We start from the raw sequence: 23390 nt of genomic DNA on the forward strand, positions 1-23390 counted from the left end.
GGGATTAAACAAAACCTCCAAATATATCATTCCACTGTTAGGAAAATAATCTACAAATAGCGCAGATTTCAAATGACTGCCAATTTGTCGAAGACTGGGCGTCCCAGCAAATTCAACCCAAAAGCAGACTGTCTGACTGCAAATCTCCAAGAGCCCAAAAAATTCATCACAGGATCTTCTAGTAAGTCTTGCAACAAGTTCTAGCGAGAGTTCGCCAAGATTGTCTACTTCTGCTGCTAGTAGCACCTTATTGGCCAGCTTGAATATGGTTCTCAGAGACAATATCCCTGCTAGATGGCATTCCTTCTGAGATTCCCATCTTCAGGGATCTACTGTCTCAAGCCATAGGGCTGATTTATCATTCTCAGCTGGAACTATGGAAACTGTGGGTCTGGCCCCTGAGGGACACCAAATCATAGATTCTGGTCTCACAACTGAGGTTGTAGAGACCATGTTGAATGCTAGAACACCATCCATGAAGAAATTGTATCTGCTCAAGTGGCAACTTTTTGTCTCGTGGTGTGAGGAACATCAGCTAGACCCAGCGAACTGCGCAATAGCTACAGTCCTGGAGTTCTTACAAGGACGTTTCTCAGCGGGGTTGGCTCCTCCTACAATCGGGGTCTACATTGCCGCCATTTCAACCAGCGATGCCCCTATTGATGGAGCCTCTGTGGGGCAACATCCTCTAAGTTCGAGGTTTATGTGTGGTGTCAGGCGGCTGAGGCACATCTGCAGACCACGCATACCTTCCTGGGACCTTTCTGTGGTCCTGGAAGGTGTGTCAAGTGCAGCATTTGAGCCCTTAGTGTCAGCCTCTCAGAAGCTTATGACTCTAAAGGTAGCTCTTCTGCTGACCCTGACATCTCTCAAGCGAGTAGGAGATCTACAAGCTCTCTCTGTTGCCCTTCCTGTCTGGACTTTACCCCTGGATTAGCCAAGGCCTTCCTGTATCCTAGGCCAGATTATATTCCTAAAGTGCCTACATCTGCTGCCCAGCCTGTGGTGTTGCAGGCTTTTTGCCCTTCTCTGTTCCTCATACCAGAACAAGAGGAATTCCTCTGACTGTGTCCAGTAAGGGCTCTCTGTACTTATGTCCACCGTTCCGGCCAGTGGCATAAGTCAGAGCAGCTGCTGGTCAGCTTTGGCTGTGACAATATGCTGGGTCAAAGCAGCGCATCTCTAATTGGATAGTGGGAGTAATCTCTATTGCTTATTAGGCACACGGTCTCACTACACCTCTGGGCATAAGGGTTCATTCCACTAGGGGGGTCCCCTCCTCGAAGGCTTTGTCCAAAGGGATATCCTTACAGGATGTGTGTGCTGTTGCGGGGTGGTCTACTCCACACACATTCATTTGATTTTACAGCCTGGATATACATTCTGGCCTGGGCTCGAGTGTCTTGCAGTGACCCTCGGGCTCGGATCTTTTTGAACAGGACGTACCCTCAGTATTATGGAGTGGGTATTCTCGTTCCCACAACGTTCAGCTAATGCAACGTGGAGTTCCCTTTGAAAGGGAACGTCTGGGTTATGCATGTAACCCTGTTCCCTGAGAAGGGAATGAGACATTGCGTAGCTTTGTTATACCTAAATCTGGATTTTAGCCTGTACTAACCTGGTCACAGATTTGCGGTAACAAGGACTTAACGTAATCTACTAAAGACAATAATTTCAGAATAAGTTAGAATATAATCAAGCATAATAATTTATTTAACCAGGTATGAACACATCCAAATCTAATACTATTTATAATAAGAAGAAAGAATTACCTTCAACATTACATTCCAATCAAATTCAAAACATAATAATACAACAGAAGAAAGTCAAAACTTGCATACCTCGTATAGAAAACTACACACAGCAATCGTGCGGGAGATCTGTCTACAGATTACCCAAATCTTTGGCCAGCTCTCCCCTAAATACCCAGATGCTCTGTGGGTCCACCAAATGGTGTTGTTTGTGATGACCATTTGATGTTTGTGGAAGGATGTACCTTATTTACATACAGGAGGTAATTTGAGTGAGGGTCCCTGGGTAATACTACCAAAAATGGTTAAAGAAGAATAAAGTTAATGTTTTGGAAGGATCAGCAGGAAGCAGTTTATGTGAGGAAACCCAACGACATCCCAGAGTTTAAGCTATTCTGTAATGAGGAATGGGCTAAAATTCCTCCAAGCTGATGTGGAGGACCGATCACCAGTTACTGGAAACATTTAGCTGCAGTGTAACCACAAGTGGGTCACACCAGATACTGAAAGCAAAGGTTCACACACCTTTGCCACTCACCGATATGTAATATTGCAAATTTTTCCTCAATAAATAAATGACCAAGTATAAAATTTTTATCTTGTTTGTATAATTTGGTTCTCTTTATGTGCTTTGAGGACATGTGTGAAAATTTTTGTTTGATGTTTTAGGTCATATTTATGCAGAAATATAGAAAATTCTAAAAGGTTCACAAATATTCAAACATCACATGTAAACATGTTTCTTGTAAAAATATATATTTTTTTGCATTTAAGGTCAAAAGTCTCAAAGTTTCATCCAAGATAAAAATATTAAAATATACAGTTGCATCTCCAAAAATTAGAATATCGTGGAAAAGTTTTTTTTTTCCAGAATTTAATTGAAAAAGTGGAACTTTCATATATTCTAGATTCATTACCATAAAGTGAAATATTTCAAGCATTTATTTTGTTTTTATCTTGATGATTATGGCTCACAGTTCATGGAAATCAAAAATCCAGTACCTCAAAATATTAGAATAAAGAATGTATAATACGGAAATGTCGACATGAGAAGAGCTCTAATCATCTAATTAACTCAAAACAACTGCAAAGGTTTCCTGAACCTGAAATATTTCCTGAAATAACACGCTTTATGTGTACTGAATCTAGAATATATATGAAAATTTCCGAAAAAATGTAACTTTTCCATGATTTTCTAATTATTTCAGATGCACCTGTATTTGGAGTTTGGCCAGGTATAGCAATTGGAAACATTGGAAACCAACCAGAAATAGAGTGTGTTTAATCTCCTTGTAAAAGGCTCGTTTTCTCATGAGTGCCACACTCAAATCAATGTATACGCTCAGACCTTGATAGACCATATCATGTTCCCTTGCCCAACACAGTACTTGTTCCTGTTCCTTATACCTGTGGAAGCACACAATGAACCATTTCAGGAGGCCAACCTTATTTAGGCTTTAGAGCTAGCAAACAGTTTACCCTTAAATCGCAAAGGGGGAAGACATTCAACTCTGCATGGACAAATCCATTTAAACATCATGGAAACATCTACCAGCAGCAAGTAGAAAGAGAGAGAGCCAGAGAGAGAGAGAGATTGTGCTCATGCATCAGTGCTCAGCAAGATAGCAAGCAAAGATTAGTGCTAGACATTTTGCTTTGGTTCAGAAAAAGCAATTGCAAAACAAAGGGTTGGAGTATGAGGATTGTTTGTTGATAGTTGACAAAAGCAGCAGTAAACAATCATGCTCAGAGAAAGAGATTAATAGGGAATAGGTTAATATAGTAATTGTATGAATTATAAGCCTATAAGCATTATATGAAATTATGTATGGGAATATTAATTGAGTTAGAGAAAGATTGACTAAAAAAACTGAAAGGGTTTATACAAGCGGCGAAGTGATACAGCATTGCTGTCTCATCATCTCATCACTTCATCATGAACTCGCATCCTGTGCAGAGTTTCTGTGCATGGGGGTTTCCTCTGGGTTCTCTGGTTTCCCCCACTGAGCTAAACTGCTCCTAGTTGTTAATGAGTGTGTGAATGTGTGTGTGTATGGTGCCCTGAGATAGAGTGGCATCCTGTGTTTCCAATTCACATCCAGTGTTCCTGAAATGGGTTCCTAATTCACTGCAACCCTGAACAGGATAAAGCAGTTTTGAAAGTAAGTGAGTAAGATAGGGCCTAGAATTGCTATGACAACACAGAAGATTGCAGCCTTCTCATTTAAAGGTCTTACAGTACACAAAACTCACTTGTTTATTCCTGTCTTTTTTATTTATTGAAGGTCCTGATGTCTCCCATGATGATTGGGCTGGTAAGAAATTGGCCCCTAGGAAGAGCCCTCCAGCAATACCTGTTCCTAACCTAGAAGAAGGTCTTTCTTTCACATAAATTGTTATGGTGACATAAAAATTAAAGGATGTATGTCATGAGTAATTAAAATTTTAACCTTTCAGATGTTTACTTGGATCCAAATGAAGGACAGGTAATATATCTGATGAAAATATTTAAGGAAATATTCTTGCCAAAAAATCACGTCAGACGTTGGATGCAATTCCTACTATATTTCTGCAGAAAGCACAATAAGAGTTTTAGTTAGCTTAATATAAATAGAGAGTGTAATGTTTTGTATTAATACTGTGTTTGATTTGTTTCAGAGTGAGAGAGAACATATACATGATATATATGTGGAACCTACAGCAGGTCATTCTAAAACCTAATTTACTGTAATTCAGCCTATGTTTAATTTGATATTACTGACTACATTAAAGGTGTAGTGGGTAAGATTTAATAACAAGATTTAATACAAATGAATCATGTACATGGAATGCTTCTTTCAAACATGTATTTTGTATTGGAATGGCAAGGCCAACTGTTTTATTTTTGCTATACACTGAAGACATTTGGGTTTGAGATCAAAAGATGAATATGAGATGATAGATAAGAATTTTGGCTTTCATTTCCTAATATATACATTTAGATGTGTAAAACAACTTAGAACATGGCACCTTTGGTGGCAGTCAACCCAATTTTTGGGTGAGCAAAAGTATTGGAACAGACAGACAATGTAAATTAAAGTAAATAGCAGTATTTGGTTGAATATCCCTTGCTTGCAACAACTGCATCAAGCTGGTGGCCCACTGAGATCACCAAAGGTAGCATTCTTCTTTTGTGATGCTTTTCCAGGCTTGTACCACAGCTTCTTTCAGTTGTGTTTGTTTTGGTGGTTTTCATCTTCAGTCTGGTGATTGACTTGGCCAGTCTAAAACCTTCTACTTTTTTCACCTGATGAAATCCTTTGTTGTGTTGACAGTGTGTTTTGGGTCATTTTCTTGCTGCACGATGAGGTTCCTCCAAATTTGATTGGATGCATTTCTCTGTAAATTGGCAGACAGAATGTTTCTGAATTCATTCTGCTGCTACCATCTAGAGTTACATCATCAATTAAGATTCGTGAGACCATTCCAGAAGCAGCCATGCAATCCCAAGCCATGAAATTACCTCCACTGTGCTTGACCAATAAGCTCATATGTTTTGGATCATGAGCAGACCCATGCTTTAATCTTAATTCCAGAACTTTTGTGGCTCATCTCTGTATTTCTTTGCAAATTCCAGTCTGGCTTTTCGATTATTACTGCTAATGAGTGTTGCAGGGAATTTCTCCAGTCTCCCACATAGCTTCGAGGAAACCAAATGAATCAGATTCTTAGAATCAGCAAGAACTTTCTTACAAAGGTAAACCCAAGCAGTAAAGGAGCTTAGTCTCAAGAGTGACCACTGAAGAGTGTTGTGTACTGTACATAGTTCATGATCTTAAAAATCCCAAGGGCATGACATTTGCCCACTCTAATTGGCTAATTCTAATTTGTCTTACTCACTCTGCCTCTATGTACTGCCACTAGATGTCTCCCCATCCCTTTAATTCACCCATTTACCGTTTATATTCTCTATCTATCTGAGACTGCACCAAATAGGGTTGACCTCCTTATCAACATCTGACGCATATACGCATATTCCTATGTGTACTGTGAGTTCTGCCTGTTAATATATAAAAATTTTACTTCTCATCTTAAGCTGTCCTTTGTATAAGTTGTTAAAAACTAAATTTATTAGACAGACTTACTGGAGCCTGCCTAGGTTAAATAATGTGTGTGTTTGTGTTTGGAATGTGCTAAGTCCTAGGAAATAAGGCCATTTGATAACACTGAACTTGTTTGAAGTTGCCCTTCACATGTAGACCATGATTCAGCATCATTCCCAAGTCAAATTAAGATCAACATTATAAAATGGATTGTATGCAGTATAAAATAGGTCATATGAAAATATAAAATATGTTTTCTTTGGCTGACATGTTCCATGCCTAGTTGTTAATACACCAGTGGTTTCTTTCTGTTTCAGGACATTCCAAAATGTTGTATTGGATATGCATAATGCTTGTGCAATGACTCTGATCAATTTTCCCTCATTTCTCAGCTTGGGAGAAAATGGCTTGCTTTTCTCCCATAGACAGCTTTCTGGTTTTTATGTTGGTTTATCCTTTTTAACAACAAATGCAGTCTTCATAGGTGAAACCCAGAGCTCAAACTAAGAGTAGTCATTCACAGCTATTAATTGGTTAAACAATTAATCTAACATAGCACACCTGGGCAACAAGACAGACAAGATCTGTCAGTCACATGTTCCAATATTTTTGATCACTTGAAAAATTGCTGGCATGTTCTAAGTTGTTTAACACATCTTGATGTAAATATCACAAAATGAAAGCTGAAATTCATATGTAGCCACTCTTGTGTGACTGTGTGTGTGTGTGTGTGTATGTGTATATATATTGGAACAGCAAGGCTAATTCTATTATGTTTGCTACAGTATCTCACAAAAGTGAGTACACCCCTCACATTTTTGTAAATATTTGATAATATCTTTTCATGTGACAACACTGAAGAAATGACACTTTGCTACAATGTAAAGTAGTGAGTGTACAGCTTGTGTAACAGTGTAAATTTGCTGTCCCCTCAAAATAACTCAACACACAGCCATTAATGTCTAAATTGCTGGCAACAAAAGTGAGTACACTCCTAAATGAAAATGTCCAAATTGGGCCCAAATAGCCATTTTCCCTCCCCGGTGTCATGTGACTTGTTAGTGTTGCAAGGTCTCAAGTGTTAATGGGGAGCAGGTGTGTTAAATTTGGTGTCATCGCTCTCACACTCCCTCATACTGGTCACTGGAAGTTCCACATGGCACCTCATGGCAAAGAACTCTCTGAGGTTCTGAAAAAAATAATTGTTGCTCTACATAAAGATGGCCTAGGCTATAAGAAGATTGCCAAGACCCTGACACTGAGCTGCAGCACAGTGGCCAAGACCATACAGCGGTTTAACAGGACAGGTACCACTCAGAACAGGCCTCGCCATGGCCAACCAAATAAGTTGAGTGCACGTGCTCAGCGTCATATCCAGAGGTTGTCTTTGGGAAATAGACGTATGAGTGCTGCCAGCATTGCTGCAGAGGTTGAAGGGGAGGGGGGTCAGCCTGTCAGTGCTCAGACCATATGCCGCACACTGCATCAAATTGGTCTGCATGGCTGTCATCCCAGAAGGAAGTCTCTTCTAAAGATGATGCACAAGAAAGCCCACAAACAGTTTGCTGAAGGCATGCAGACTAAGGACATGGATTACTGGAACCATGTCTGATGAGACCAAGATAAACTTATTTGGTTCAGATGGTGTCAAGCGTGTGTGGCAGCAACCAGGTGAGGAGTACAAAGACAAGTGTGTCTTGCCTACAGTCAAGCATGGTGGTGGGAGTGTCATGGTCTGGGGCTGCATGAGTGCTGCCGGCACTAGGGAGCTACAGTGCATTGAGGGAACCATGAATGCCAACATGTACTGTGACATACTGAAGCAGAGCATGATCCCCTCCCTTCAGAGACTGGGCCGCAGGGCAGTATTCCAGCATGATGATGACCACTGCCTTGCTAAAGAAGCTGAGGGTGAAGGTGATAGACTGGCCAAGCATGTCTCCAGACCTAAACCCTATTGAGCATCTGTGGGGCATCCTCAAACGGAAGGTGGAGGAGCACAAGGTCTCTAACATCCACCAGCTCCATGAAGTCATCATGGAGGAGTGGAAGAGGACTCCAGTGGCAACCTGTGAAGCTCTGGTGAACGCCATGCCCAAGAGGGTTAAGGCAGTGCTGGGAAATAATGGTGGCAACACAAAATATTGACACTTTGGGCCCAATTTGGACATTTTCACTTAGGGGTGTACTCACTTTTGTTGCCAGCAGTTTAGACATTAATGGCTGTGTGTTGAGTTATTTTGAGAGGACAGCAAATTTACACTGTTATACAAGCTGTAGACTCACTACTTTACATTGTAGCAAAGTGTCATTTCTTCAGTGTTGTCACATACAAAGATATAATCAAATATTCACAAAAATGTGAGGGGTGTACTCACTTTTGTGTGATACTGTATATATTGAAGACATTTAGGTTTGAAAAGATGAATATGAGATCATAGATGAGAATTATCTCTCAGGATACAAGGAAGGCATGCATCAAGACTATTCTTTGTTCTGGCAACTAGGTGGTGGAATGAACTTCCCCTAGATGTCTGAACAGCTGAGTCACTGGGAGTCTTCAAATGATGTGTGACTTCCTCTTCCTCAAGTAGTTAAATTAGCACTTTAATTTTAAAAAAGTGTTGTCTGTGTGCTTTTCTTACTATATTACCTCCCCAAAAGAGTTTTTAGACTGATTCTTGGTTCTTAGTTCATAATCTAGTGAAGCAGTATCAGGATGTATTTATTGAGAGAAACTTCAAAGCACTTTTGTAATTCGCACTGGATAAGGGAGTATGTCAAATGCCATACATGTAAATGTAAATCTGCAGCTCAAACCAAGAGTAGACATTCAGAGATATTAATTGTTTAATCAGTCAATCTCACAGGGAACACCTGGGCAACACCTGTCAGTCACATGTACCAATATTTTTTTGATCACTTGAAAAATGGGTACGTTCAAATCAAAAGTGCCAGTTGTTTAAATGGTGTTAAAAAGTGCCAGTTGTTTAACTCATCTAGATGTAAAAATCAGGAAATAAATTAAATGATCTGTATAAGATAAGATAAGATAAGATAATACTTTATTAATCCCCAGATGGAGAAATTAGGGATCTGATGTATATATATATGATCTGATGTATGGTCTCATTTTAATTTTTTTCATTTTCATTTCTCATTTTCATGTAATCTTTTTTTTTTTTTTAAATCTCAAATCCAAATGTCTTCAGTGTATAGCAAAAACAAAATTACTGGCCTTTCCATTCCAAAACTTGCGGAGGTTTACTGTATTATTAAAATAATTTACAATTTTTTTTTATATAGATTTCCTATTCATTCAAATATACAATTGTAGAGAAAATTTGCTTTTCCTTTTGTTAGATTGAGCTCAAAACGGGGGAAATGTGCAAACTTAATATTTCAACAGCTGATCAACTATTCGTCCACCGATGAGTTGAACTTAATGTATCTTATTAAGTCTGGCTAGGATATTAATTCTGTGGCCACCAGTAATAATATCCTGATGTTAAACAGAAATTATGAGCACAGTAACAAGATCAGACAACTTAAGACAATAAATCATAAATATAGGCAAGAGACACTTGATATTAAAATCAGACAAGACTTTATTAAACTACTCTAATACACAGAAACTAATCTAACACATAAACACACACGCACACACACGCACAAACAAACAAAGGGAGTGAAAACAGCTTTGACGGAGAATGTATGGCTCCTTAGTATAACGTTGTATGATGTTCTTAGACCTCGACCTGAGTGAACCATTAACAATTAATTTCATTTTCACTCCATTTAAGAAGAGCTCTATTAAATACACCAGCTTCAACTGAGACCTGGAGGTGCTTACTTGAGTTTCCGGTTGTTGGGGATTCGTCAGATGTCTGGTTGCTTTTGAGTGGTATCTAGGAGGACCAATCAGAATGGTGAATAGAGTAGAGTCTTGTAGGCTTGGCAGCTGTTCTTCTGGTTCTATCACGACTAGAATCAGGAAGATTTGCAGGAACCAGTTCACAGAGACGTTGATTGCAGAGCCCTCTTGCAGATGTTAGTTGAAGAGAGAACTCCTGAAGAGGTTGAGTTGAGAACTTCTGGAAGATGCTGGTTGAAGAGAACTCCTTAAGATGTGGGTTTGAAGAAGACTCTTGGAGCTATTTGTTAGTTGATGAGGGCTACCTGAAGATGCTGATTAGGGAGTACCTTTTGAAAAGTGCTGGTAGAAGAGAACTTATTGTTTCCATGGTGTCCAAGGGTTTTAGCTCTTCCTAGCTGGGTGGAACCCAAAAGTTTTTTCTCCAATCAGCATGAAGTTGTGGCGGGGTTGTAGCTACATTCTCCACCCATGACCATACTCTGCCCATTGTCTTTGTGGTCACATAATTTCATGCCTTCTCTTTTCTTCTTTTTTATAGAGTGTGGATCAAACTTTTAGTCCCAACTGTTGGTACTTATACCTAACAACGTTCTACTCGATTTTCCTTATTCTCATCAGGAAATCACTCAAGGAACACACACGTACCAAATAAAACACATGTTGGCCACTGTTAACACATTACTAATAATTAATCACACACCTATATACATAATCAGTCATACTCATGCATGTTAATCAATCAAATGTCTAAATGCATCTTTGTGGTTACAAGCATGATAATTACAGGGTAACACATAGAAGAAAATAGGCAACTTCAGTTGTTATTATCTTGCAGTCTTTGGTCTTTTAGAATATGAGGTGTCCTGATGCAGTTAGTGTGACCGGTGTGATAAAGACCATGATAAAGAAAGTGAACTGGGTAAGAGAACAAAGGGCCTTGTCTGTGACGATTGTCCTTGGGGCCTGTTTGGGTGAGTCACCCCCCTTTTCCCAAAGTTTTCAGCTGAGGGACAGGGCTTTCATTTGTAGGCCAGCCACCACATCTCGGCCAGTGGCCTAGATCAGTGTTTTAAGAGAGGTTTGCTAATCTGTGAGGGATCATCCATTGTTCACAGGACAGTGAGAACCCAGCAATCAACCATGTACTGTAATTGGCATAGTGCCCCAAAGTCTGCACACAAGGTAAGGCTCATGTGATGAGCACACATGAGATTTAAGGCTCATGTGATGGGTGATCTTATGTTTATGCTTATATTATGCTTATGATCTTGTGATCTTGAGGTCCTACACAATTTATTAATTTCACCCTATTTGGCTTTTTTAAATATGTTAACACAAATGTATATCAATAGCAGAGTTTACATAATGGTGCAGAGTTGATGACAGCAATTTGGTCTTGCTTTTTTAATGATATATCTGAGGTCAAATATTTACAGGTAGTAATTCTGTAAACTTCTGATCTTTTCATTAGCATATTAGACTGGTATATTGATTGTTTTATAAGAACAGCACAATCTTCTTTTAAAAAAAGTACAGATTTTATTTAATTCTTTCAAGTTTGAAATAGGAATATGGCATTGATTGTTTTCATATTATCACGTCGTGGCGAACTCGCGACTACAGTTCCCAGAGTGCAGCATGAACTACAAACATGGCTGACGAGGACTGCACTTTCCATACACGCACACGCTCGCATTCTCCGGAGTTCTGATTGCGGACATCTGCGCTCAATCACAGATGCACACACAGAGTATTTAGGTCAGGCTGAGAACAATGGTGACTTGCGAAGTAACAGTTCAGCAGTCCTATCTCTGTCGTTCACCAAGCCGTTGTCTTTGTTTTGGATTTCCACGGTTCTCAGATATATTGCCTGTATTTGGATTACGACACCCTGCCTTGCCCAGTTTGGATTGTTCGCCTGTTCGCCTGACCTTCGTCTGTTTCCCGAATTTGCCTTCAGCCTGATCCTTGCCTTCCCGTTACTGCACCGCCCGCGATTGCTTCCACACAAGGTATCATAACAGATTACTTTGCCGCACTATGGAGGCAGCGGGCGCCCCAGAATGGCAACGATACATTCTAGAACAGAACCGAGCTATAAACGCACAGCAAGAACAGATATCGCGCTTAAGGGAGCAATTGATGCGCATGGGTCAACTCGCTCTAACGGTCACGCCACCTCCACAGCCGCCTGAGCACATTCCGCCCCCCCGCGCCGGCGCATGTTCAGCCACCGCCTGCTGCGCACTTTCTGCCACTGCCCATGCCGGAGAGGTATGCAGGGGAGCCGGAGTGATGTAAGGGTTTCTTCCTCCAGTGTTCACTGTTTTTTGACAGTTACCCTGATATGCCGAAGGTTAGCAAGATCACACACTTCATGGAGCTCCTAACCGGACATGCCTTGCTCTGGGCCATGGCCGAGTGGGAACGAGGGGGCGGCGGCCGCCCCTTGCTCGCGGACTTCATTTCCCGCTTCCAGTGTGCCTTCGATCATTCCCCTGACGGATGGGAGACGGGCCCAGAGCTCATGAGAATCATGCAGAGCCCGCGTGACCGGTGGAGTACGCCCTGGAGTTCCGCACCATCGTGGCACAGAGCTTGTGGAACAAGCCGGTTCTCAAGACTGCGTTCCGTCAGGGGCTGAACCCAGAGTTAGTGAAGGAGTTGGCATGTCAGGATGAACAACTCACCCTCGACGCACCCATTGACCTTGCGATTCGGCTGGACTGATTACACTGGACCAACCGCCCTGCGCTGTGTGGCCCCTTGCCCCCCGAGCCAGAAGCCGCAGCAGAACCCATGCAGCTAGGACAGACTTGGCTTCACGAGTCGGAGAGGGAGAGATGGCAGTGTGAATCCCGCTGCTTCTACTTTGGCGAGGGCAACCACCTCGTTTGTCAATGTTCTCACAAGAAGCCGCAACCTGCTGGGGGGAGTGGAGACAGCCGACCCCATCGTCAAACAATGAGTTCAACCCAATCACACAGCGTATGTTTTTGTTTTGCCTGTCAAGATTGAACACTCAGGGCTGTCTACTGTGCTTACAGCACTGATCGACTCCGGAGCTGCCGGCAACTTCATAGACCAGAAAACTGCGCAGGACCTCGGCTTTCCCCTTCGCCCCCTACTCCGGCCACGCCATATTCAGTCCATAGACGGGTCTCCCATAGGCGGGGGGATCATCTCCCACTGTACAGCCCCTCTTGTACTCGAAGTTAGTGCCCTCCACCAAGAAACCATAGTCCTGTACGTGACTATCTGCGCCCAGCACTCCGTCATTCTAGGCCTGCCCTGGTTGGAGCTCCACAACCCCCAGGTTTCTTGGGCGGACAAACAGGTTACCCAGTGGTCACTGTACTGCCTCAATAACTGCCTGAACTTCCCCGTTGTCCAATTGGCAGCCACGACAGTGGAGAGCCCCACGACACTCACCCCAGTCACTGTTCCTCCCAAATATCAGGACCTCAGGGAAGTATTCAGCAAGGAGAGAGCAAGCGGATTACCACCACACCGCCCCTACGACTGTGCAATCGAGCTCCTGCCCGGACCAAGCCCACCGCGAAGTCATGTCTACCCTCTCTCCCAAGCTGAACATCAGGCAATGGAGGAGTATATTCAGGAGGTGCTCCAACAGGGATACATTAGACCTTCCATGTCCCCCACTTCCGCCGGATTCTTCTTTGTCGAGAAAAAAGGAGGGGGCCTATGACCATGTATCAATTACCGGGGTCTAAACCAAGTTTCAGTCAAGTACCAGTACCCCCTGCCGCTAGTACCTGCAGCCCTCAAACAGCTAAGGTCTGCAACCATCTTTACGAAGCTGAACCTGCGTAGCGCATGCAACCTGGTCGGCATCTGGGAGGGGGACGAGTGGAAGACGGCATTTAGCACCACCTCAGGGTACTGAGGTCATGGCTTGGTCATGGCTTATGGACTCGCTAACACCCCCTCAGTGTTCCAGTGTCTGATTAATGATGTCCTGAGAGACATGCTGGGGAGGAGCATCATTACATACATTGATGACATCCTGGTGTATTCAGCATCCCTAGAGGAGCATATCGGCCACATCCGGCAGGTATTGCACCATCTACTGCAAAATCTGCTGTACGTAAAGACAGAGAAGTGTGAATTTCACCAACACACGATCGCCTTCCTGGCATATGTCATCAGCCCGAAGGGGGTAAACATGGACCGAATTACAGTTCAAACGGTTGTGGAATGCCCATGCCTGAACCATCAAGGAGTTTCAATGGTTCCTCGGCTTTGCAAATTTTTACCGACGGTTCATTAGAGGGTTTAGTACCATAGCGCACCCCCTAACGTCCCTCCTATGGCGTAAGCCAAGGCGGCTCGTTTGGACCCCAGCTGCCCAGGAGACCCTGGACAAGCTCAAGAGGGCCTTCACCACAGCTCCTATCCTCAGGCATCTTGATCCATCCAGACCCTTCATCGTGGTGGTTCATGCCTCGGAAGCAGGAGTAGGGGCCATTCTCTGGCAGAGGCTTGGGGACAAGCCCAAGCTCCACCCTGTGGCGTTCTTCTCCCGCAAGTTATCCCCTGCAGTTTGCAACTATGATGTGGGGAACCGAGAGCTCCTGGCCATCAAACTGGCCCTGGAGGAGTGGAGGCATTGGCTGGAGGGTGCCACGCACCCGTTCGTTATCTACACTGATCATGAGTATTTGCGAACGGCCAAATGTCTCACACCTCGCCAGGCACACTGGTCCCTGTTCTTCTCCAGGTTCCAGTTTACCTTGTCCTATCGGCTAGGAGTGAAGAACACCAAGGCCGACGCTCTGTCGTGGCTCCACTGGCCGGAAAGCCGAGCGGAACATGGTGATTATATCCTGCCCCCAGCCTGCATCATCAGCGCCATTGAGTGGGCTCTGGACCAAGCCCAACATGCCTCCCCACATCGCAAATCCTGGCAGCATGCCCACCCGGCAAGTAGTTTGTCCCAAAGTGACACCGACTGGTGCTCACCACCTGGGCCCACACGACACTAGCAACGGGCCACCCAGGGATACATCACACTTACCAGTTATTGGCCGAGAAATACTGGTGGCCCAACATGTCTAGGGAGGTACAACGCATAGTGTCCTCATACTCTACGTGCATCCAGGCCAAGGTACCGCAGACACTGCCAGCCGGTAAGCTTAAGCAGTTACCCATCCCGGTATGGCAATGGTCCCACCTGGCCCTAGACTTCATCACCGACTTACCGGAGTCGCAGGGGAACACCACAATTTTCGTCATCGTCGATCGTTTTTCAAAGTCCCTGCACCTCATCCCACTCGCCATCCCGTCTGCCTTTGCCACCGCTGAGCTACTGTTCCAGCATGTGTTCAGGTACTTTGGGATCCCGGAAGAGATTGTGATTGATAGGGGGCCGCAATTCACGTCAAGAGTCTGGGCCAGCTTCATGGAGAAGATGGGTGTCCCCGTTAGTCTCAGCTCAGGTTACCACCCCCAGGCTAACAGACAGGTAGAGTGGGCTAACCAAGAGGTCGCTAGGTTCCTCCGGACCTTCTGTACCACGAACCCGGAGGATTGGGGCCAATTCCTCCCATGGGCGGAGTATGCTCAGAACTCCCTGCGACACTCGGCGACACAGCTCACCCCATTTCAGTATGTCTGGGGCTACCAGCCACCCTGGTTCCCCTGGAACGCCAACCCCACTGATTCGCCAGCGGTGGGTGAGTGGTTCCACCAGAGTGAGGAGGTCTGGGAATACACACACCAACATCTAGTGCAGGCCTCACGCACAACAAAGGCAGATCACCACTGGAGGGACCATCCCAATTACCAACCCGGGGACAGAGTGTGGCTCTCCATGAAAGACCTGAAACTGCCACTCTCATGCAGGAAACTAAACCCCAGGTATATCGGCCCCTTCAGAATCAACGAACAGATTAATGAGGTCACATACCAACTGGAGTTGCCCAAGCACAGCCGCATCCCCACCGGAGCCGTTGGAAATCGATGGCCAACCAGCCTACCATGTCCGGACCATCCTAAACTCCAGGCGTCGGAGAGGTAAACTAGAGTACCTGGTGGACTGGGAAGGGTATGGCCCAGAGGAGCAGTGCTGGATCCCATCCCAGGACATTCTGGACCCAAGCCTGAGTAGAGACTTTCATGCCGCTCACCCAGCAAAACCAGGACCGCGGAGGAGAGGGAGGCCTCGAGGAGAGGGAGGCCTCGTGACTACAGTTCCCAGAGTGCAGTGCGAACTACAAACATGGCTGACGAGGACAGCACTTCCCATACACACACGCACTCGCATTCTCCGGAGTTCTGATTGCGGACACCTGCACTCCATCACAGACGCACACACATAGTATTATGGTCAGGCTGAGAACAATGGTGACTTGCGAAGTAAATGCTCAGCAGCCCTATCTCTGTCATTCACCAATCTGTTGTCTTTGTTTTGGATTTCTACGGTTCTCGGATATATTGCCTGTATTTGGATTACGATTCCCTGCCTTGCCCAGTTTGGATTGTTCACCCACTTGCCTGACCTTCGTCTGTTTCCCGAATTCGCCTTCAGCCTGATCCTTGTCTTCCTGTTACTGCACCGCCCGCGGTTGCTTCCACACAAGGTATCGTAACACGCAAAAATTGTATATACCTGTAGGTAAATAGGTATATGCAGTAGATTGCATAGACAGTGTAGGGAAAATTAGCAGTTTAAATTAATTTACTGAATTCTCCACCCCTGTATTTAAGGAAAATTTAGATAGTTAAATTTAGTTACCCATATTATCCACCAATACACATAGAAAAGCTTTAGTTTCCTAGGACTCTTAATTTGAATTAAAGGAATATTACCAGAATCAAATAACAACAACTGATCAATTTATTCATACACCAAAATTTTAGTGAGACTGTGCAGTGATTCTGAAAGTTATTATTATTGTGGCCTTTGATGGTCACCTTATAGTGATGATGCAATATTTCTGAGCAGGATAATGAACTCGACAAGTTTAGGGACTTAGATCATGAACAAAGAATCACGGGCTACTTCACTTTAATATAGACTTTATTACACTATTCTATAACAAATAAACTAATCTAAATACTATACAAAAACTATTCTAACAAATATACACACGCGCATTCATGCACACACATACACACACACACATATGGGCATGACAGAGGAATAGACTTACAGTACAACAGAGGCAAAGTAGAATGCTAGTGTTTTGGCAAATTTTGGTTCAAAATAGACTCTGACCTGAGCAAACTATCAATGCACTATAAGAGACCCAAAAACCGATTATAGACTGATTATTCCTAAGTACTGTACCAGCTTATTACATGTGGGAAAGATCTGACTTGCTTGCCGTACTTAGTTGGAGACGAGGCGTGCGACGTCGTCGTCGGTAGGAGGCCTGGTTGAGACGATGATGGAGTCGATCACGGTCGCAGGTCGGTTTCAGCTTAAAAGTGTCTTTAATTAAAGTTATCAGTAATAGTTAAGAAAAGAATGAAGTGGAGGTCTGAAAACCAGATGATGACACGGACGAGACTAACAAAAAAGAATCTTCAGCCCGCGGGTTCACCATGGCATGACCCTTTAAAGCTTGCTTACTGTCTTAGCCCTCTAGTGGTCTTAAACAATTAGAAGTGGTCTTTTGGGTTGCGGGTGGAGAGTTTGGTCTTTCCCTCCAGCTAATCTGCATAATTTCTGTTAGGGTCTATGCTCATTCAGCTTTATTGTTAATTTGTCTTTACCTTTAAAAGGGGATTTTCATGAGGAATAAATTATAATTTGCCGATCACTAGCATTCCAGAAATGTTATGACCAACATACAGATACCGAACATGATGTATTTAGCTATAAGGAATACTGTGCCAGGTATATTGGCCTAATACCGGATAATAAAAGCCTAATAGCTACCTTTAGGTTACATACAGGGTTACTTTAGTTCACAGTACTCGACAGCTAGTTCGCTTGGGATACTAGTAAATACATACGTTAACAAAACACAAAAATTACAACTTTGGATTCTGGACATGGATATGTGAGTGTATAGGAAATGATAATGATAATCAATTGTGAGATAGGTGGTGTGATGTATAAAGGCACAACTATATGATGATGACAAAGTCTATGTTATAACTTCATATGGAATCATAAGGCATAAAGTGAACTTTATGTCTCTGTTCTTACATGCTGGTCACAAGAAGAGCCAGATTAATGAAATCAAAGGCTGATCTCCAGAGAGGATGCTACATATCCTAGTAGATGATCAGAGAATTGAAGTCGGGGAAGGTATTGCAGAGTTTGTGTCCTTTTTAGAAGACTCTATGAACTTACAGTGTGGGAAATAAGTATATACACATCAACATTTTTTTCAGAATATATATTTCCAATGAGGCTATTCACATAAAATTTTCACCAGACATCAGTATTAACTCAAGAAATCTGGAAATATAAATAATTCACAACTTTTAAGTCCATAAATACAGTTACGTGTGATAAAGTGGAATGACACAGGAAGAAAGTATTGCGCATCGCCAAGGCAAGCATGGAACCAGCTGAAATTCGCAAGTAATTATACCTCCTATGTGTGCAAATTAATATCAGCTGGGTTAGTAAATTGATGGTCTATATAAAGGTTTTTCATTACCAAGGTGACACACAAGAAACATCTCATGATGGGTAAAAGCAAAGAGCTCTCCCAAGACCTTCGGAACGTTATTGTTGCAAAAAGATTGATGGGACCGGATACAGTATTTCGAAACTTCTGAATCCTCCAATAAGCACCATTATCCACAAGTGGAAGCAACATCACTCTGTCATCAACCAGCCACACAAAGGAGCTCCTTGCAAGATTTCTGACCAGGGAGTCAGAAGAATAGTCAGAAGAGTAGCCCAAGAGCTAAGGACCACTCGGCAAGAGCTCCAGAAAGATTTGGAGGCAACAGGTACCATCGTCACAGAGAAAACAATGCAATGCAAAGGCAACGCACTCCACTGATCACACGCACCCCGCAAGACTCCATTACTAAAGAAAAGGCATGTTGAAGCTCGTTTAAAGTTTGCTACAACTCATTTGGACAAGCCTATGAAATACTGGGAGAGTGTAGTCTGGTCAGACGAGAGCAAAATTGAACTTTTTGGCTGTCATACTACACACCATGTTTGGAGAAGAAATGGCACTGCACATAACCCTAAAAACACTATACCAACGGTGAAATTTGGAGGTGGAAGCATCATGGTGTGGGGTTGTTTTTCATCGCATGATACTGGCAGACTTCATATAATTGAAGAAACAATGAATAGAGCCCATTACCTGGAGATTCTTGAGAAGAATCTGCTGCCATCCACCAGGATGATGAAGATGATACATGGGTGGACCTTCCAGCAGGACAACAGTCCAAAGCATACAGCAAAGGAAATTCTCAGTTGGTTTCAGAGAAAACAAAATCAAGGTGTTAGAATGGCCCAGTCAATCACCTGACTTGAATCAAATTGAGCAAGATTTAAAGACTTTTCTAACTAGGCTAATGTGGTGTCGCTAGCCAAGGGGAGGCACAACTAAGCTATGGATTTAGCTGCTACAGTGCCATGCAAAGTACATTATCATTTCTTATGCTCTGCTCATATCATGTTAATGTAAACTGGAACTCATATAGACATTTACACACCTTGTTTTCCTGCTCAACATGAGAGGATGTTACTAGTTCAGTTTCAACCCCATTATTGGCATATATCCATTTTTCCTCACACTGTGTGAGCTAGCATTTGGCAGAATTGAGAGCTAGCTGTCAGCCAATAAGATATGAGTGTTTCCGCGTATTTTCTTGTAAACCCTGTCTGAGTGGTCTCGCCTCCATTCACTGAAAATATAAAATTACAACACCGCCGTCTTCTTTTACTGACATTCAGTTATGTAGTGACAAACCGCTCCAAGTGGAGAATTATTTGGGGCTGAAGAAAATATTTTTGGGGCTACAGACCCTACTGCCCAGGCCAGATTTTGCCCCTGCCTAAAAACAATATTATCAATTAATATCATGATAGGCAAATGTGGCACCTTCTGCTCTTCGCCTGGTAAATTGAACATATTCAGCATGGCTCATATTCAGGATTTGGATCATTCGATACGTTGCTCTCAATAGTCTACTATCGTGTCATTAATAATCAAAATCAATATTTTGTTTGCCGACAGCTACATCATCAGTGATGAATATCAAGACTAATATTTGATTAGAAACTTGTTCAACAGTAAATCACTGAGCCATGTCAAGGTTTGTAATGTTTCTTTTATGTCTGGGGTAATCATGATCATCATTGTTTACCAAACATTCCCACCTTGAGGAATAAAAGTGAATTGCACTTATTAAGCCATGAGAGATTCAATATCGCTATGCAGAAATAAATAAATAAATAAATAAATAAATAAATAAATGATAAAACAGATATTATTTGACAATTTTATGTTTTTTTTCTTGTTATATTATTGATAATAAATAGATTGAGGAATACTAAGAAGGTGGAGGTCTAATAAAAATGAAAAAAATTTACGAGGGGGGAGGGTACTGGATGACGTCCTGGATCGCTAATAACCCGAGGTATGTGTTAAAGGTATGCACTTTGATTTTTCACTTTGCACTAGCAGTGAAAACAGACAAAACAGATTTTCCTCTCAATACTAGAAAACTAGGCTATTGGAAAAACTCAAGAACAATCAAACAATTGGCAAGCAAATCATTCAATGTGCCACATATTTCATCTCTTGTTTCCTAGAGCAATGAAATCATACAAATGGAAATTGTCCTCAGAGTACGAAGAATGAACATATCATTAATAACTGAATTTGGAAATGAATGTTAGGTCGAATCCTAGCAAACACCGCAATTTTTACATGGTCCGTACATATGCTTGAAATTCCAGGACTTTCAAGGACTTTTCAAGCACTATGTTTTTTGTTTTCAAGGACTATACAAGATATGTCATTCAAACATATTCTTTATTTCTTCTTTTTACATAAGAAAATATAATTATAATAAAACACAACAAATGTATATATGGTGCCTTTTCCAGTCATGCTGTACTGAATTTCCATTTCCCAGGCATTGCTACCACAGTACCGGTATACCGTAAAACCCTACTCCAAAGGCTCTGATAGTCCTTGCTACATGCGTTGGGAGTCATTAAGCTGTACCAAGGTTTAGCGGCTCTCACTGCACATCAGAGACTGTAGCACGCCACTTTGTACTCACTCATATTCCGCAACATGAGCCCTTCATTTTACAGAAAGCCGGTAGGTTTGTAGCCATTCCTAAACTGAGAATAGCAGTGGTCCAGTGTGTTTGCCCCTCTAGTTGGACAGGAGACATGTTGATAAAAGTTTGGCATGGCCTGCCTGAGGTTGGCTTTATTAAAGTCTCCCACCATGATGAAGGTAGTGTCCAGATGTTTGTTTAAATAGACACTGAGCACATTGTGGAGCTTAGATACAGCCATGCTTGTATCTGCCTGAGGAGGGATGTACACAGCAATGGCGATGACTGATGTAAACTCAAGGGGCAGGCAGAATGGACAGCACATATTGGATAGATGTTCCAAGTGAGGCATGCAGGGATGCTACAGAGTGGTAATGTTCCTGGGGTAGCACCATTTGCTGTTGACCATGAAGCAAACCCCTCCACCTATGGATTTGTGAGCCTCCCTTGATCTGTACATCCAGAGTATGGAGAAGTTATCAGATAGCGTTACAGCTGGGTCCGGTACCAAGTGTGTTGGCTTTGTTTCGGACAGACAGATTTTGTTCCCTGATGTTTTGTTGGAATCCTGGCTCTGTTCTTAAGAGACTGGACATTGGCGAGCAGAATGTCAGGCAGGGGAGGACTGTGTGCTCTGTTCTTCAGCCTGTTCCAAACTCCAACCCATTTTCACACCAACACATTGGTGTTTCTTATTTTGTCGTCTCTGGGGAGCTCTCATGTGGCCATTGTTCCCCTCCATGCTGCGGAGTATCTCCGATGGCCACGTTCAGTTGGTGGATAAAATGTCGCAAAATAGATGAGTACAGTGGTTACTGATGTTCAAAATTGTTCTACTTTCATAAATGATCAGTACAGATGTTGTGTGTGTGCAAAAGGAGAGATTAAAAGTAGGTAATAATAAATAAATAAATGCGCAGTCTATATATGTGTTGCATTTACATATATTTTTTATCAAATTAACATTATTAGGAAATCTGTATTTTTTTAAAATTATTTTTGTTAGAGGAAAGATTAGTAATTTCTCAAATTCTTTAAATGAAAACTTTTAATAATTTTGTGTAATGTTTTTAATAGTTATTTGTGACCAATTTGTTTCAGTGTTCCAGTAATTCTAGAGTTGATTGTTACCTGATCTGATAGTGACAGTTAATTTATGGAATCAAGCAAGTACAGCTTTTGTTTACTTGATTACTTAATTGATTGTTGTTTAGCATGTCCCCCTGTACCCCGTGGTGTTCGCATGCTTCCACCCAAAACAATAGCGAGAGATCTTCCTCTACCTGTGTAAGTGTGTGTACATTTCTGTGTTGTTAGGTGCACTGGTACTGCTACTCCTGTGAGGGCTGAATGTAATTTAATAATACTTTTTCTTATATTTAATGGTTCTATATTGAACCATTATATTTATTGCTTTTTCTGTTGTCCTTCCAGTATGAAACCACCTGTCCCTAGAGCCAAATCCGTAAGTATAGTCTACATACAAATATGTATCGTGCTGAAAATATATTGTATCTGTTTTCATATTCTGACTTAAACCAGAAGTGGGCATGGTCGGTACTTGAAGGGTTGTGGGATTTTTGTTTTGTTTTGTTTTTGTGAACCCTATCCCTATGCCCTGAAAATACTGGAAAACACCGAAAGAAAAGAAAAAAAAACAGGGCTCTTTAAAGTAGCATTTCATTGTGATTTATTCTTTTAATAACAATGAAGAATGGTCGATTAATAACACCAAAACCTCTCATAATGAACATAGCTGATATTCATAATAAATTAATTTAAATGCTTATTTTTGGAGTCCCCATGCTACCCTGTGCACATCGTGCAGTCTGTGTGAGCTACAATATATGGAGCAACAGCTCAAAATATAAAAATATATTTATTTTGTTTGTACAGAAATATGGTAGAAATATGGTAAAATTTTGTTAGCTCAGTGTTTAGGTTGGGCGACTGAAGCAAGCCACTGACAAAAAAAAGAAATAGTGCCACTCCTATTAGTTTCATGTTAGTGAACTGGGTCTTTTGAATGAACTTAGTCATTTTTTTTCCCAAGCAGCATTGCCAGGTTCCACGTATAATGGCTGTGTCAGCATTATGCACACCACTGTTCCCATGAAAAAGATGTATACTTTTTCCTTTGCTGAAATACTCCCCCTATTGTTCATATTTGTATTATTAGGGCATGTTAGGACACATCTGTTCAATCCAAGTAATGTATTTGTATTTGATTACATACCCAATGTTTGTCCATAGACAGACAGGCACATGCATATGCACTTGCACACATCTGCATATTTAAAAAAAAAATTCTTGTGGTTTTCCTTAGAACTCTCTTATCACCAAAGACTCACTGAAAGCAGGTCAGTCAGTCTCTCTCTTAAGCCTTTTTTTGCTTGCAGATTTTATGTGACATTTTTAAATAGAGCTTTTAATATTCAC

General features: G+C 42.1%; 1 protein-coding gene across 1 annotated transcript in view; it reads left to right on the forward strand.

Moving 5' to 3' along the window:
• Positions 1-23390, forward strand: part of si:dkeyp-117b11.1 (B-cell linker protein) — an 83676-nt gene that overhangs the window by 18458 nt on the left and 41828 nt on the right. The window contains exons 8-13 of the mRNA XM_053624827.1: positions 4037-4126; positions 4209-4237; positions 4410-4455; positions 22166-22238; positions 22386-22416; positions 23278-23311. Of these exons, the coding sequence (XP_053480802.1) occupies positions 4037-4126; positions 4209-4237; positions 4410-4455; positions 22166-22238; positions 22386-22416; positions 23278-23311 (303 nt within the window). The remainder of the gene's footprint in view (positions 1-4036; positions 4127-4208; positions 4238-4409; positions 4456-22165; positions 22239-22385; positions 22417-23277; positions 23312-23390) is intronic.

Source organism: Ictalurus furcatus, chromosome 5, assembly GCF_023375685.1.
Source record: "Ictalurus furcatus strain D&B chromosome 5, Billie_1.0, whole genome shotgun sequence".
NCBI lineage: Eukaryota > Metazoa > Chordata > Actinopteri > Siluriformes > Ictaluridae > Ictalurus > Ictalurus furcatus.